Here is a 17,502-nt window from a genome sequence, read left to right on the forward strand (position 1 = left end):
GACTCGAGTGGGTAATCGTTAAAGAGCCGATTCGTTCAGGAATCAGACTCGCGTGTGGTATGGGCCGCGGATGTAGCTTAACGTCGCTCAGCTAAACTGAAAATACAAATAGTGGGGAGGCGTTGCGAGCCCGAGGCTTCTCTCTCGCTCTCTCTTCTAGTTCAATTCATTCTCATAACTCTTCAGATATACGCTGGGTTGACAAACAGCCAGCAGCAGTAGGTGGGACCCCGTTTCTGGCGTTTAGAAGCGCTGTGTTTGGGCAGCGGTTCGTGTCACTCGGCGCTGCTTGGATTCGAAGAATAACAGCGCCGAGTCTGCGATGATGGCTAGCGAGCTAGCTGGCTAGCTAGCAGGTTGCTAGCTTGCTTCGGTACGTGTTTCATGGTTAAAAAAAGTTAGCTAGCCCCGTTCGCCAACTCAACTATACGTATATGCGCGGATAAGAGCGGGCTTTGCTTCCCCCCCTGTCGAAAGCCTGTCCGTTGAATGTGGTATAGTGCTCTAACGGTCCGTTCTGCAGCGTCTCGGTAACATTTGAAAGTGTGCTGTCATGGACTGAGTCGTTTGACTCGAAGAGCTCAAGAGCTTCGGCCCAACACAACCTCTTGGTGTGCGGAGAACCTAGCTAGATAAAGCTTTAGCTGGTAAAGGTGAGTTATGCCTCTGTGCTCAAACTTTTAACTGCATAACCTTGTTGGTTGACTATTCTGCGCAGTCAAGCGGTGCTCGACGGTCCAGTCGTCTGTTATGTAACTTAGCTTGGTTAGTTTAAGCTAGAAACTAACGTTAGCTAGCCTCGAGTTAGCCATGTTGGCTATCGTGCTGTGCTGTGCGGCTAAAGTGAGCGAGCCGGAGAGCTAGCTAGCACTAAGTTACTAGCACTAGCTAGTGCTAGCTAGCTAGCTAACTGTTAGCTCCGACGCACTTAGCCAGCTGGATGTGTTTATGTTAGCTAGCTAAGTTAAGTGGGAAAGTAACGTGCATGATCGATAATCCGTTTAGTTGACGACATCACTGTCTGCTAGCTACATGTCAGTAGTCCTCGTTAAACTCGCAAAAACGATGAACAACAGAGAGGTTTAACGTTAGCGCCTGTAAGTCTAGAAGTGGGTTGATACTATAGATAGCTTAATAACAAACGTCCGGAGTCGTGTTAGCCAGATCTCTCAGATTAATAAACGATTTATTCTGTTTCTTAAATTGTTTCTTCAGTTAAATCGTTCCGTCAGATTAGTAAATTGCTTGTATAGTTTAGTAAATCGTTTTCTCTGTTTACTAAATAGATCCATCAGTTCAGTAAATTATCCCCTTAGTTTAATGACTTGCTCCCTCAGTTAAAAAATAGTGTCCTCGATTTAGAGGGATTTAGTTAAACTGACAGAGCAATTTTACATTTCTAAGTTGTTAAATTAGATCTACCAGATGTTTCTCCACTAAGCAATTGAGTGTTGGGTTTGTTGGTTTCTGTGTGTACTGAGTGAAGCAGAAAGAGGCTGGATGTATAGCAGTTTGTACCCATGGATCAGTCATCCCTTACGTTGTTTACTAATGTTGACCCAAACTCTCCTCACTAATGTCATCAAGTAAAAGAGAGGGTACTTCTTAAACACCGTATGCTTTGCTTTTATTACATTTGGACCACTTATTTTTATATTTGTTTATGTAGAAAGGTTTCCTTTTTACATGAGCTTGTCTGTATGCTATTTTGCCACTGCACATTAAACATAGAGGTATGTAAATGAGTTCTGTTCTGATTGGCTGGTTGCCCTGAAGGTAGCCTTGTTCAAAAAGCACTCCAGTCTGCTGTGCTCCTCACATCCTCAAAGTGAATGGGTGGGGCTAAATTGCTGTAGGCTGAATGTGACTTCAGTCAAAGCTGTGCGTTCAAAATGTCTGTTTCCAGTTGTTGGAAAATGAATTAGTACACAGTTTGAATAAATATGTTAGCTCAAGTGACTTTAGCAAGATTGTATGAGGGGATGCAAGGTGTTGTAGGAGTCGTCTGTCCCCTCTGGCATTAAAGGCCAGTGGGGCACCACTGGTATGCTGTTGGGAGGCACTCAGTATGCCAGAATACCATTCTTGGTAGAAAATCGCTGCAGTGGCTCTAGAACATCTCACAAAGTTAGCGTTTCCAAGATGCCACCACCCTTCACCCAGTACCCTATTATCATGCCCTTTTGGGCATCTGCCATATCGTGTCTTTTGCCCATGACAGTTGTTTTGCATTGTGCTGCAAATGACTTGTGTGCTTGCTTATTTATATATGCAGCAAACCTGGTCATGTGTCTGGCATTTGTGACGTCCCTGGCCAAGTTCATTCCAAACCAGGGGTGGTCGTCATATTCTGATATGGCTGTGCATGTCCATGTTTATGCACTTCATTGCACCTTCCTTGTTGAGTTAACATGAAGTGTGCAGTGTGACATAAATATATTACGATGCACTGTATGACATTAAAATATTTCTGATCTGATCTGATTTTCATTTTTCACTAGGCAGCCCACAAAAAAATATTCAGCTGCTTGTGGGTGTTGGGCCATTAAGATAGTATATTTCAGATCATGAACAGCTTTTAGACCAATCAGGTCTGCATTTTTTGATGGAGGTGGACTCTACTCATGTTTTATGTGACTGATGGTTTGTCATAAATGTCATACTTTATTGTGCAAGGATTAATCACACCCTAAATATCTGAACCTGGTTTTAGTAAGGGAAAATTAACTGCAGTCAGGACAATGTGAAACTGTGAGTAACTGTGGGTGGGTGATTTGTTAGGTTTGGTGAATCTGAAACATGGTCAGGAACCTTGTATAAGGTGAACGTGCTTTGTGAGACAAGCCCCTGGATGAACAAAAAAGGTTGTTAACAATCATTACAAAACAAGATAACCACAGCTATTCTTGGGTAAGGTTTTGTAAAGCTGAAACCTGATCTTCAGGCTGAGTGTACTTGATGAGACAGACCCCTGAAAGACTTCCCAAGCTGGGCCCAGTTTCCCCAATGCATTTTAGTGTTAAGACTATCTTACCTGTCCGAGAGATTGCTTGATGTTTAAGCATCTTTAAGCTCAGATTCTTTAGAGAATTCCAGCCTGTCTGATAACAGTTGGTCAAGTGTTCCTTAACGCGGGCATCAACAAGCTGTAGTAAACCTGATGAATCCAGCTGACCAGCTTGTAATGAATGTTCAGACTGTGACTGTCACTAAAGGTTATCTGTGTAGGCTGTGTGATGCTCTATTAAATTAAGTGAAAAGTTATTTGAAGTTTGTAGCCTTACATGTACCTGAGTGTTTGAAGACTGCCAAGCAAATCTGAGTCTCTCTCTATCTCTTTTACTGTTTTTCCACATGTGTTTTATATGCATTGAGCATGTCAACAATGCCAAAGCTGCAGTCTTACTTGATGTATGACATGGTAAACTTTTTGTTTGTACACTGGCTCGGTGCCCTTCGTTTAAATAGAAAACCAGTTTGGGATGTCTGACGTTAATGTGTGGTAATGGATGTGAAGTTCCTGCTTCAGCATGTCAAGAGAGTTAAGTTGGTTAGATGGTGATATAAGACTAGGTATGAATTTTTTTTTTTTGGATTTTTTTTTTTTACGATGCTGTTTTTAAAAAAATTGTATTTATTTTTTTATTGCACATTGAATTAGGATTGGAATGTTTTCATGTAGACCCCGAGGCTCTGATTGAGCATGTCATGTTTTGATTGCAAGTGGCTTTATTATTACTGTTGTATAATAATACTTTTTCAACTGCTGTTAGAGGAAGAGCCTCTGAATTTCATCAGTATTATTGTCCCTGTTTGCCGCATCTGTCTGATCTCAAAACCTTGATGTTCTCAGCTTCTAGTGTCGTGAGTTTGGGAATTAAGTGTGAAGGACTATGCCACGCAGGGTAGGACTGTGACATTAAAGTTAGCCCTTCTAAAGGAGATTTCTCAGTTCTTTTATGAGATCTGAAGGAAATCATGCAGTGTCACATCAGGAACATTGTTCAGTACATTTTTTTTCATTTTTGAATACATGAGTGAATGCTTATAAATATCACACAAGCTCACAGTTTTATAAGCTATTTGTTTACAGCCTGGAGGTACATGAAAAATGTCTAAAAATTCTCATTTATATATATTTCATAAGTTCTCCCAGGCCAATAAAACGACCAGTGGTCATGTGAATGCAGGCATGCAAGCTGAGTTTAGGCAAACTCTCTAACTGGTGTGGGGGCTGCCATATTGTTAAGCAATGCTATAGACAACTCTAAACTAGCTGCTTACCCACTACCAATATTACATGATATTTGACTTACTGAGCAACAAATCTCCTGTATTAACAGTTAGCTTGTAAGAAACAGTATAATATTTGAAATAGCCCATTGAGAGAAACAAAGAATTTACTTCTTTGTTACCTTAAAAGTAAGCACACCCATACCTTCAGAGCAGCTGAGATGCTAAAGAACAGTCGACTGATTAAAAATGTCTATGTATATTTGAATACAAGTAAATATAAACTAGAACCTAAATATTAGATGCTTTGTCGGTAGCAAATGGTCAGCACAGTCAATATTTGTTGGGTAGCTGTTTGTAGTGTCCTAGTGGCGTCCATGCTGCTTTTTCACTCTGATTTGACTGCTGTTTTTGTCTGTTTATTTTCATGTTTGCACCACAGCCTCCCTGGTGAATTTCGGAGCTCTGTTTAAAGAGCTCAGACCTGGACGGCTCATGACTTCTGACCAGGAAGGGAAAGATATAGCTGAGCCGCAGGTGCAGCAGTCACAGGAAGTGAGGAAAAAAGAGATTCCCCTTTTGGTGAAGTATATGCTTTGTGTGGTCAGATTTACCTGATTCTACAATATAGAGAATATAGATATTTTTAAATGGCTTTGATTTTTTTCTTTCCTATGGTCAGTATTTCCATGCATGTTTACTGTGTGTGGTTGTTTGTTTTTTTTATTTTATTATTATTATTTTTTAAGCAGAGTATTTCTATTTTGGTTAATGGTTGTAGTGTGTATTTCCATACATACGTTAGTGTAAGTGTGTACGAATCTAAATCCATTCATATAGCACCAGTCATAGTATTCAGGAGGTTGTGTTTGAGTGACAGAGCCATGTGAGTCAGCTGCACACATTTAAATGTGCTATTTTGAGCATGGGGATGGGGGTAGGGAGCCATGTTGCACCTCCCTTTCTCTCTCTTTCTCCCCCTCTCTTTCGATCAACCTCTCGTGAGGAACTTCTCAACGTTTGGGTGGCGTTTCATCAAAAGGATTTTATATGTTGTAATTTAATATGGGGTGTTGTTTCAGTAAAGAGCTCAACCCTAATGCAGTCAGTGAACGAACAAGCCTTCTTCAAACAACAGTTACTAAAAGTTGCTCAGTTAAAGATGTCAAACGGTGTGCCTGCTCTGTGGCTGAGCTGGCTGAAGAGAAGCTGCCGGATTATGGGGAGACGAACATAGCCGTGGATACCAGAAGTAATTCTTCTTCCACAAGCCTGTCAGAGAGTCTCCGTGCCATTGATAAGAGAAACAGCAGTGTACAGGATGGGACCATACTTTGGAGTGAACTTGATGGTGAGCCTCTTCCTTGTGAAGTTTTGGAAAAGAATGGAGACACAAAGAACGTTTCAAAAGGCTCACGTGGAGTCCGTGGGGACGCTGGGCTTGTCTGTCCTCGGGTTACGGAGACAGCTGTGATGAACTCTGTAAAAAAGAAAATAGCTGAAAATGCAGTGAAACGCGCAAATTGGTTTTGTGAGGTAAGGCCATCGCACTGTGCGGATTTAACGAGAGAAAGCTGGAAAAGCTACTGCGAGAACACTGCTGCTGCAGCCACAGTCATATCAAACGGTCATTGCATCAAAGCGGCGCACACTGCAGACAGCCTGAGTTCGGAGGAGTATGCACAGGTGCAGAGTACTGTCAAGGAGAAGCCAGAAGTTTTATCTACATTGGGAACAACCACATGTCCGAATGAAAAAGGCAAAGGGAGTCATGGGAAGTTTTGTGATTTAGTTGAAAGTACTATTGATTTAGTAGCTCCAGATTACCACTTCAAACGGAGAACCCAGAGCTTCTACAGCATTTGCTCAATTGATGCAGATGATCTGGAGGGGGAGTGTGAATTGCCATCAGTGGCACAACCTTTGGCATTCGATCAGACAAGCGTATTAGATGACCTTGAAGTGGTGTTGTCTAACAATTCTTCTGTCTTAAATAATGCATGCAGAATATCTGCCTCCGACCCTCTAAATGGGACCAAAGCTTTTGAAAACCTGCATACGATCGAAGCACCACAAGAAGGCGAAATGTGTTTGGCAAGTCTCCCAGCAAGAACGTTGGCTGTAAAGGAGGATATTACACTCCCTCACCTCCTTGGGACATTTCATGGTGTGGGCCCAGAAGATGCAAATGCAGTCATGGAAGAGCATGTTCCAGTTTCTGTTGAAGAGAAAAGGATAAATCAGTTGGTTGATGGTGTCAGTGAAAAGCATCGGCATGAATCCGGAAAAATATCCCCTCTATATGCTTCAGATAAGATTACTGATGAAACTACTTTTCTGGAAGGAAATGGACAGATGTTTTCCTTGAAGACAGGTGGAAGTATAGAAGGACGGCACGTTAAGCCCTCAGTACACGTTGACTCCTTTAATACAAGCATGGAATCGCCATGTTCATCTGAACTGAAAATAACTGGTGTGGCTTTTGAAGACTGTCCTTTGGAAACACCTAACCAGGAATTGGACAGTGTTCCCTCAGAGATTTGTGCAGACAAACTAGATGCTGACAGTGATTTAAGTTGTGTTGACCCCAGTGAACCAGTGAATGAACACTATGAATCCCAAACCGATGTGGCATTTAATGATTTTGGGGTTTGTGCCACGGAAACGGCCAGCTGTTCAATTTCTTCAACTATGAACAAAGAGGATAATCCCTCAGATTTTAAAGAAACATCTATTCAACGTTTATCAAGTAATACCCCTCTGGAGACATTTTTGGAAGAAACCGTGCATGATTCAATGATTTGTAAGTCCTTTGATATACCTGAACTTTTTGAGGATGCCTCTCTAGCTTTCGTCACATCTTCACTAGAAAACGAAAGTGATATGACGTGTCGAAAGTTTCCGACAATAGACAACTCCCAAGAACCTAATGCAGTAAATCAGGACTCGGAAATGTCCTCGACTGTTAAAGCAGGGAGCCTGTTGAAATCACATAGCTCTTTAACTTCTGATCTTGAACCAACAGTAGCAGCTACAGAAGTGGAACTCTTATCTGGCGAGTTTAACACATTCCAGAAGTTGCAGTTAGTCATACCTAATATCTGCAGGGGAAATGCTGATGTGCCGCAGACGGATATTTCTTTTCAAGTAGGGGTAGTAGATTGCCCTGAAAGTAATGTAGTTCCCCTACTGACTCATGAAGATACTGAAGAGAAAGGAGAAATTAATCTTGGTATGGAGGATTTCACCTGTAACTTTTTTAACAGTGACCTTTTCAAGGCGTCAGAATCTGATTCCATAAATGGGGACGAGCATGTAGAAAGGAAAAACTCGCTTATTCACACACCATTTTTGATGCCTACTGTCGCATGTATGAACTGTTCCAACACTAAAAATTTGTTTCAAGATGATCCTAATTCCAGTTCAGGGAAGAATACCTACGACTCGCTGACTTGTGTGCCGACACAGCTAGAGCTCCCAAGTTCTGTTCTAGTGACTGCAGTTGTTTCAAGTAACACTTATGTTGCATCTCGAACTGACTGCTCTGTAGAGGTCAGTCACCTGATACATAGTTCACAAAATCATTGTACTGTTGGAGATTTTTCTAATAATGAGTGCCAACAACATCTGTTAGTTTGTGATGTCAAACAAATAGAGACCCTTTTGCCTGACTCAACCCAAGAATGTATCAACAACCAGGGAACAGAGAAATCCAACTTGAGCGAGAATGAGATCTCTGTTGTCTCGGAGTTCCCTAGTGAAGCTGAACAGAAGGAACCAAATCATATTTCTGTAAGCGGTATGAAAACAGGCCATGAAGTGGAACTGCAGAAAGACACACGGTTGCTAGAAGCCCAACATTATCGTAACCTTGGAAAAATAGTCGATGACCAAAAAATCCTTTTCTGTTTGGGGGACGGTAAGGAAAGTGCAGACTCCGATATCCAATTTACTCTGCCTACAAGCTTGCCTTCTCGGGCTGAGGCGTCGAAAACTTCTGACAGTGCCACATTGTCTAAAAACAGTATGCTGAGTGAGACCGCTTGCATTCCCTCTGGCCTTCTCTTGGGGCAGGCTGCCAATGATATTCAAAGCACTTCACATGCGTCCAATCAAAAGACAGAACCAAGGCCGGGAGATCTGCAAGGCTTGTGCCTGATTGGCACAGAAGAGGAAGGGACTGTGATTGACTACAGCATTCCTCTTGTGAGTACCATTACACCACTGTTTGAAATGAGAGAATCATCACGTGCCTTACAAGGACCTGAGGGTTTTGGGACAAGCAGGCTTCAGGGATACCAGCTTGACTCCTGCAACCTTTCCAGTTGTATTCTCGGAGGTACTGGAACATGTCTGGCCGAATTTAACGCTGTTGCTGATGTTGAAGATGAAACGACATGCTTCAACAAAATAATTCCAGTACCGGTTGAACCTGGCCAAGTCGACGTTTACGCCAGCACTCCCTCGTATGAGATTCATCTTCGAAGTGTGGATAAAGCCACCATCTCTGGGCAGATAGAAAGCTTGCAAAATGAAACAGTCACAAATGAATCTGAAGGAGACCAGAGTGTGCTAAACATGGTTTCTAACCTTCTTGGCAAATCAGAAGTAAACGATGATGACGATTCTGACCGTTACCTTTCTGCGTGGCCTGGAGAGTCTAAAACACTGTTCCTTGATACCCAAATACATGGATATGCCTTGGATTCAGCATGGCGCACCTGTCTCTCTGAGGAAGAAGTGATGGAAAGAAATGCAGAGCAGGACGATAAAAACGATTCCAATATTGACTTGGAGGGCACGCAAGCCTTCCCGACTACCTACCCTTACAACCTGTTAGTTTCTGATGGTTCCTGTGTATGGGACTGGCAAAATGCTTACAGTGAACTTGTAAGTGTACTTTTAACAGTGACTATCTGACTATGGCATTTTTCTGGTTTGTTTAGCATGCTCTGTGAAACTGTGTCAGTCTGTTCAGTAACTAATTATACTTGCTTACCTTTATTATGTCTTAGGAATCCACAAAGGTTTCTGATCTTAATCCAAATGCCAAGGCATGGGCCAGTTGTATGCCTAATCAGGAAGCTTCGGGACCTGCCTACACACCACCTCTCCAGTCATGGGTAGGAGATGCCAGTGACCCAACAAATACAGTCTCAGGAGGTAAACCTTCAGAACTGCTGTACACAAAGTAATTGTTGTTGGTTCACAAATGTGTTTTGCTTTTTTCCCCCCAGATTTAGAAAGTTCAGCTGTTTTACATGCAGCTTTTTTGTTTCACTTAGGGCTGTCTTTTAGTGTTTGCCCTACAGTCAGTGACTTTTTTTTTTTTACCAAAGACTTTTGAGAAAAGCAGCCCAGTAAGACAGCTGTTACACATGCCCTCGTATGTGTTATGTTTTGATATCATGCTGGTAGTCTGAATGAAAATGTTAATATCTTATTGTATCAAAATTTAATTTGTCATGGTTTGTCATTGTCCTTTCAATCCAAACGTGTGCTTACATGAATAGCAGCTTTAGGTCTTTAGTCCTATAAAGATGTGATTAGTCACTTGGGATCTTTGGCTAGACAGCAGCGTGGCATAGCCATGTTTCCTTGTAATAAATACAAATAAATGTATATATGAGGGGTGTGACTGTGCACACGTCACGGTTTGATGAGAGTATGGTACAACAAAAAAAAAGACATTCAGGTTTCAGACAATTGTGCAAGTTACAGTTTGTTTCATCTATACCACTAAAGTACCATGCAAATCCAACTGCTTACAGCTTCAGCTTAAAAAAAAAACTATATAACTGGATCAATAACGAGGCAGGAACACTTGCAATTTATTGTTTGCCTTTTACTTGGACTTGTGAAATCATTTGCAGTACAGATGGACGATACGGTAAAAATACTAGATTGCGATGTATACTTTTTTTCGCGATACACTATTTATCACAATACACTTAATCACAGACTAAAAACATCAGTAGTATTTATTTATTTATTTATTTTTAATTCAACATCTGCTGCTCTTCATCTTATTAAACCAGTCTAATTACATTGTTTTCAATGAAACCTGATCAGTTTTTATTTAGCACTAACAGTATCTTCCATATGCTTAGAAAAGCAAATCATCACAACGACAAAGATTATCACGATATGATAAGTTTACTTGCTCGTATCTCTCAAAATCAAAAATGTGCTGTGGCTCTAAGTAGTGATGTTTCTTCTTCCAGGTTATGTCACCAGCAATGACAAAGGGAAATGGAATGAAGAACAGCATGTGTCTGTCTCAGTAGAACTGCCTTCAGCAGTGCCACCAGAATCAGGGGACATGGGAAGCACAGTCAATCAGTTGCCCCCTGGGTTGCAGCCAGAGCCCACCATTAAAGGTACCTTCATTATTGGGATTACTTTTGTCTGTTTTGTGCTTAAAATAAATGTTATCCACTAAAATATTTTTCCTTAACCAGAAACTGATGGTTCAGACTCTTCCAGGCAGCTTGAAGACCTTCGAGAACAACTGAAGGCTACACTAGAGTTTTGCCTTTCCCGGTAATTATTATTATTATTATTATTATTATTATTATTATTTTATTTTTTGCACTTTATCCCTAATATACTAATTATGCTGAACTGGCTGTGAATCAAAGTCTGTTTCAGAAACCTTGGATAAGGAATACAATGTAACCATTGGTGCTTGAAAGTCTAGAAAATGACTTGTTCATTGAATAATTCTGCTAAAATGGGGCCTTACCCTTTGTAATGAGGTGGTACGGTACACATACAGTTGAGGTTGGAGGTTTATGTATACTGATCATGTATATGTCATGGCAGTCTTTAGCTTTCAATTCTTTCTTTTTTTTCTTTTTTCTTTTGGAGAAGAATACAAATTACACAATTGCTTACTCGTTTAAACTGACGATTTCGAAATCTGCAGTTTAGAGACGTTCTTAACTTATGTAAATGTTTGACCATCCTTCTTAGATTCTCATAGACCTTCATTGACTTTCCCCATTGTACTGTGAATTGGTCAATTCAGTGAATGCTATCAAACCCTTTTTGTGTGGCGCAGAGAAGCTTTTAGCACCACTGAATTAATACTGTCTGCAACTTGTTTTTTGCGAATATAAATGTATTTAAACTCCATTTCAAAATGTAATTGTTTCATATCAACAGTATATTCCTTACAAGAACTGTGATAAAATGCAGTGGTCATGGATGCAGATTTCTGGCTGTGAGAGACCCTTTTACAGTCGTTGTTGTAAATACAGGAGCTTGAGGGGTCTAGAACCTGAGCCTCTGAATGCAATGTATCATGATTGCTTTCTGTTTCGATCTCCTAGGGAGAATCTAGCCAACGATATGTACCTCATCTCTCAAATGGACAGTGACCAGTATGTGCCAATTGTGACAGTGGCAAATCTTGATCAGATCAAGAAGCTAAGCACAGATGTGGACCTAATTGCTGACATTTTAAAGAGTAAGTTATCCATTATCAATACAATACTGAATAAACCCTTAATGAGTTTGTGGGTTTGTAACATAAAAAAAAATGCTTCCAGCACTTCCTCTTGTGCAAGTGGACAAATGTGGTGAGAAAGTGCGACCAAATCAGAATCGATGCATAGTCATCCTCCGTGAGGTCCCTGAGGCTACTCCCGTTGAGGTAATGTTCTACTTTGGTGACTCTTTCAATTGACACTGAGCACTAGCAAACAGTTTTTATTTGATTGTGTGTAATTGCTGTTTCCTTTGCTCTGTTTTTTTTAAGGAAGTTGAGTCGCTCTTCAAAAGTGAAAAATTGCCCAAATTTGTCAATTGTGAATTTGCTTATAACGATAACTGGTTCATCACCTTTCAATCGGAGGCCGATGCGCAACTGGTAATGTTTACCGTTTCTTATTTTTATTTATTTTATTTTTTTTGCTTGATCACTTCATTACGGCCTGTCAGCACTTGCAAGTTTTAAATGTTTGCCAATTATTTGTTTTTAGGCGTATCAGTATCTCAGAGAAGAAGTGAAGACCTTTCAAGGAAAGCCCATTAAGGTGAACTTGGCTATGTGTCGTCTACTTTGGCGTACGTTTTGTTGCTTTTGAAAGTGTGTTTTAAGCGCCCGTTTGATATGTTTCTGGATTCTAGGCAAGGATAAAGGCTAAGGCTATTGCTGTCAACACATTTGTGCCAAAGAATGGATATAGGCCTGTAGATGTCTCCTCAAACATCCAGCAGCGCTATACCTCGTTCTACATCCCACCAGTGTATGGAGCACAGCAGCAGTTCCCCCCAATATACAGGCTGGTAACCCCTCAAGGATGGTCAACGCCAAGCTATCTGGATCCCTTAGTGAGTCCTTTGTGATCACTTAAAAAAAATTATTTAAAAATATATTTTAGTTGTGCTTCCAAACTAAAATATTTAATTGAACGTCAAACTAATTGAATGAACCTGTGTCTTTATCTCTTTAGGTTACCCCATTCTCCAGTCCAGGATTTATCAATGGCTTTGCTGGTTCTCCTACTTTTAAATCAGCCACTGCACCTTTGACTGTCAGGCATTACCAACCAAGAAACAGGTACACTTTTTTTTTTTTTTTTTTTTTTCCCTGTTACTCGAGAAAAAAAAGGGCTCAGTGAATCTTTCTAAGAGCTGCTTCTAGGTCCCACTGTTAATAGTAGTATTTGCACCTTGTTAGGAACCACAATAAAAGCCACGTTCGACCCACGGCAGCGACTACTGAACGTGCAACAGCTTTATTGGAAAATCCTGGCACTTTCACAAACTTGTCCTCAGAGCGTGTCCCGAATGGGACTCGTACACAACATACCCATCAGATAGGCAGCCGACCTCGGCTTCCCAGCGCCCCAAGTTATCCTCGCCGGGACCAGGTTGGCAGTGGACGAATGGAGATGAATGGGGCAGACTACTCACCAGTAATTGGCAGAGGAAGGTAATACACATTCGTGTTTTCGTTTTTGGAATGAATCAAAATGTTGTTTCACTAAAGGCCACATAAATGAGCAATTCTGAAAAAAGTTTAGACCAACATTTCAGATTTGCTATTTTTGAATGTGATCGTATTAGTTATTTCCCAATTTTGTAAGTGTTTTTGTGTTAAACTTGATCTAGTTTCTGTGTAGTGAAGCAATTTTCTTTGCTTTGCACATATTCCCAGTGGTTTGCAGTAGCAAAGCATTTGGAGCGATCTTGTTCCAGGCATAGGCTACATTTGTTTCCTTTCTGTTCAAAAACCCTCCTTTATTAGAAACAAGCTTTTCATTTTGTAGCTATGTAATAGAGGCTATCCCACTCCCACAAATATACAAAGGTCTTGTGTTTTTTCATAGGCTCTGGTTAAAAGGTCCAAATGACAAATAGTTCTCTTCATGTTCTCCAAAAACCTTCTGCTTTCTTTTCCTTCTTGTCAAGGAGAAATGGCTATGGATACAAGAAAAGAAGAGATGATAAGTTCACGGTAAATAATGTGGTGATCGTTAAATATGTTTGTCAACTAGTTAACAAAGGAATAGATACAATCTAATATTTATTCTGTTTCACAGAGAGCCTCAACGCAGTCACCTCCTCCGGCCCAGGAGCGTGCCCCGTCTCCAAGTTTTGAGTTGGGTCTGTCCAGCTTCCCTCCGTTGCCTGGAGCTGCTGGCAATCTCAAGGCAGAAGTAAAGACTGAAAACAGCTTGGAGAACCGACTATCTGACATAGTCACTGGTGTAGCTAAAGACAAGGTTACCTTTTGGCTTACCTTTCTATTCCATGTGTTTTACTAAATAACTCAAATGGATATGATAATCTTGTTGTTGTCACTGGTGATTATCAGTTGTTGAAGTCATGCATACAGTGCATTTCTGTAGAGAATTCATTTCGAGATTGGGGCCTTCATGGAAACATTAGAACATAGAAATTTTGAAAGCACTAAAATGATGTAAAGCTTAAGTGCAACATAAACTAATCATGCGTTAATGTAAAAGACTGATTAGTTGAGTTTGAAAGAGTTTTAATTTTAATCTGACCTAGCATGCTGGGCAGGCCCATGCTAATGATGGCTCACTGTAGCACAATGTTTCACAAGAGTCCGCAAACAAAACACAAGCAATCCACTCAAAGCAATTTACTTGGATTGCTGTTTTATACTCTTTTGTTGCTGAAATCATTCTTTGACCGTATATGCCACTTGTATTTGTGGCTTATAAAGATCCCTTTTACTATTCCTGCACAACACTACATAGGCTTGCTTCTGGAGTTATTTATGTGTCTCTCACCGTGTAATATTTTTTAGGAAAATGGAGGGTTAAGTAAAAAGGTGGTAGAAATAAATTAGTTTGAAATCATGCAGAGGATACCAAAGGCATCCGAACATGTAGCTTCATAGAACTTGATCATTTGGAGTAGGCCTTTGAGAGAGAATGTCTACTAAAATACTGAATTATAATAAAATTTTATATATATATATTAGTAATTTAGTAGACAATTTTATTTATTTATTTTAAATAAATAAATTATTCAAAACTTATTCAAACTTTCCACAATGTAAATCATTAGCACTGTCATTATTGACCTTGAAACCTCCTATGGTTTAAAGGCTACAGTTGCTCCAGACTGTAGCTAGGCCTAGGACTGCATGCATTTTGTTGCAGCCTTTGCTGTCAGTCTCTACCATGACTACTTCTTTTGCTGTTTGCTGTTTGTATTTGGGTAGGGCTGTGTTACTCCCTGATCTCTCTAACTCTCCAGCTGTTGAGTGTGTTCATGCTCTCACTGCCACAGGAATTTCACAGAGGTCCTTTTGTCTCTTGTCAGCCCCTAAATAAGGATGCAGTTACCAGCCGTGTGACTTCAGGAATCCCCAAAGAATCGGCACCGACTGTTATTGCTCCCACTGCTCAGCCTCCAGTGGAACAGACTAACCCACCCTCTCCAGCCCACAAGAGATGGTATGTTATATTGCCATTGTGTTTATAACAATAGATAACCTAACAGGAGACAAGCTAACAAATGTAAGGGAGGTTGTAATCAGCTTTTTAGTAGTGGTGTTGGCCAATCTGTTTAGTTGTCAGTGCACTTTCGTTACATTGTGTGACCATGCAGTTTGAAAAGACTCTTTGCCTGAGTTCATGCATCAGGCTTGCACTTGCCTTCACAGTCCCAGATTAGTTGGTGCTGTGTGATGGATAGAGCAGGTGGGAATTGGCAATGGGGAGATAATTGGGCACAATATATGCAACTGTGATGACTCAGGCTTCATATTTGCATCAGCAGTCTTGGAAGGTATTGGCTTTCACGTCTCATTTGTTAGCTGTGCATCTCAAGTGCAAACACTGATTCAAACCTTAGTTTATTATTAAACAAAATAATTCAATATTAATTATTAAACTTCCTTTGTTTTATTTTTGATTTCCTCTTGCTTGATTCAGTGTATGCCTCATGTGTTTATGATTTGTAGCTCTATGAAGACACATGAGGAAAAACCCAAGGAGGTGACGTCACTTGCTGAAAGACCTTCAGTTCCACACGCTGCTAAAAGTCCCCCAATCCAGCTTAACAATCCAGGCACGGTGAGTACACACCTTTTTAAACTGCAGGGCAGAGTGATGTTGAGATTCAAGGTAACATACTCGAACATCTAATACAGAGCCCTTTTTACTTAAAACTGCTACTTTTACTGGTAGAAATGTTAATGCTTTCCAGCCTTTAAACAGGCACAATAAGCAGGATGTGATGTCCTTAGTATAAAAGGCCGACAGCTCCGCTTTAGTGAACAATTATAGATAATTTATTGTAAATGTGCTTTTATTTTGCAACGCATGCAGGGTGCTCTGAAATAATATAAATTTAATTGTCCAGGAGCCCCGAAAGCCAAGCTATGCAGAGATCTGTCAGAGGATAAGAGAGGCACCGACGCAGCAGCCTCCACTTGAGGCCAAGGCGGCCAGTTTGTCTGCAGAAGATGCCAACTCCCTTGACTCTGTAGAGCACAGATGCAGAGAAACGAGGCTTCCCTCAGCCAAACCTGTGCTGCCTCGCGTCAGGGATGCCTGGAAGTCTCACCAGGGTACTGCAGACGCATCGGCTTCCTCATCTCAATCCTTAGGGCTCAGCAGGGACTTGGACTAAGGAATAAATGCTCAGTGGGTCAGGGCTCCTTGATACAGTTCCCTTTCTTAGCCCTACTGTAAATGCACATATTGACAACTGTCACTGGAATCAGGGCCTGCAGATAAACACTTGTGGGTGCATAAGGGTTCTCTGATGTACTTATTTTCCTCAGTTCTTTTTTTTTTCTTCATTTTCTTTTTCTTTTTCATTGACACTTTTTTCCCCAAGGACAACCAGCCCTGTTGTGGACAGGTTGTTGGTTGTTTTTTTTTTTTGTTTGTTTGTTTTTTGGAATTAGCTTTTTTGCCAGAGCTCAATATTTTTGTTGTTAAAGTAGTGCTGGTAGTAGGAAATACTGACTTTGAAATAGTGCTGATCTTGAAACTTTTTTTTTTTTTCCTTCTTTTTTTTTTTAAATCAACATGTATATAATTTTCTAACTACCAGTGTACTTGCACTGACTGCACTGTGCCTGATTCTGTTGGGCTTTTCTACAGAAGGCTGAGCAGTCAGAGCTGTTATGCCTGCATGATTGAGAAGTTCTGTAAGTCCATTTTGTGTTCAGTTTTTATGTATTAATGCGTCAGCACTGGAGTATAGTTTTGAGCTCTGATTTTCATTTTAAAACCAGCACATGATCTTTATTTTTTTTATCAATTGTAATTGATGGCAAAGTAGCTGGTGTGACTATTATCTTGTCTTGTGTGCATGCCTTTTTTATGTATTTGATTTTTTTTTTTGTTTTTTTTCCTTTCCCTTTTTTGTTTTTTTATTTTTAAAACCCTTCCTTTTAATAGATTCCCCCCAGACCCACATTGCTTGACAAAAATCTGAGCCCGTGTATATCAAACATCTGAGTAGAAATTTCTCATGGCCACATAATCGCATTCATTAAGATCCAATAAAAAAAAAAAGTTCCAGTTCAGCACTCTCGCGGTGAGACATTTGGTGGATATGATGCACGTCGTCTAATCAGTTTCTGGAAGATCTGCACACTGATTTAAAGTCCTCAGGGTGTGAGGGTGGGGGTGTGATAATGTGCCTAGTTTGTGTTTTGTCAAACAGTACAGCTTCGTAATCGGCTTCTCAGAGTTGTTTTATGCTAGCGTGGTGCTATGGTTTGTCACTTGGTTTAATTTGGTGCTGTTCAGTAATCTCCGTAGGAGG

The 17,502-nt window shown here is 40.5% G+C and overlaps 1 protein-coding gene across 3 annotated transcripts; it reads left to right on the plus strand.

Annotated features, from left to right (window-relative positions):
* Positions 1 to 407: 407 nt before the first annotated feature.
* Positions 408 to 16,699, plus strand: larp4b (La ribonucleoprotein 4B). 3 transcript variants are annotated; one of them, XM_072658385.1, is made up of 17 exons: positions 408 to 653; positions 4,676 to 4,788; positions 9,249 to 9,396; positions 10,458 to 10,613; positions 10,695 to 10,776; positions 11,568 to 11,704; positions 11,787 to 11,890; positions 11,996 to 12,106; positions 12,219 to 12,272; positions 12,367 to 12,570; positions 12,693 to 12,799; positions 12,920 to 13,174; positions 13,654 to 13,699; positions 13,785 to 13,967; positions 15,040 to 15,173; positions 15,683 to 15,794; positions 16,084 to 16,699. In XM_072658385.1, exons 2-17 carry the CDS (start codon positions 4,729 to 4,731, stop codon positions 16,351 to 16,353), a joined length of 2,163 nt encoding a protein of 720 aa, XP_072514486.1. In that variant the 5' UTR covers positions 408 to 653; positions 4,676 to 4,728; the 3' UTR covers positions 16,354 to 16,699. The 3 variants fall into 3 exon arrangements, with proteins under 3 accessions (XP_072514486.1, XP_072514470.1, XP_072514478.1); XM_072658369.1 differs by lacking the exons at positions 408 to 653; positions 4,676 to 4,788 and adding an exon at positions 8,859 to 9,123; XM_072658377.1 differs by lacking the exons at positions 408 to 653; positions 4,676 to 4,788 and adding an exon at positions 8,859 to 9,123 and having other exon boundaries at positions 13,657 to 13,699.
* The last annotated feature ends 803 nt before the right edge of the window (positions 16,700 to 17,502 follow it).

The sequence above is a fragment of the Salminus brasiliensis genome, chromosome 1 (assembly GCF_030463535.1).
Source record: "Salminus brasiliensis chromosome 1, fSalBra1.hap2, whole genome shotgun sequence".
NCBI classification, from domain to species: Eukaryota; Metazoa; Chordata; class Actinopteri; order Characiformes; family Bryconidae; genus Salminus; species Salminus brasiliensis.

Bases quoted from the DNA above. Each gene is read 5' to 3' on its own strand.
- larp4b (XM_072658369.1), top strand. From the start codon at position 8,977: ATGGAAAGAAATGCAGAGCAGGACGATAAAAACGATTCCAATATTGAC. The intron at 9,397-10,457 runs GTAAACCTTCAG...TTCTTCTTCCAG, and splicing joins AACAAATACAGTCTCAGGAG to GTTATGTCACCAGCAATGAC. The intron at 13,968-15,039 runs GTTACCTTTTGG...GTCTCTTGTCAG, and splicing joins CTGGTGTAGCTAAAGACAAG to CCCCTAAATAAGGATGCAGT.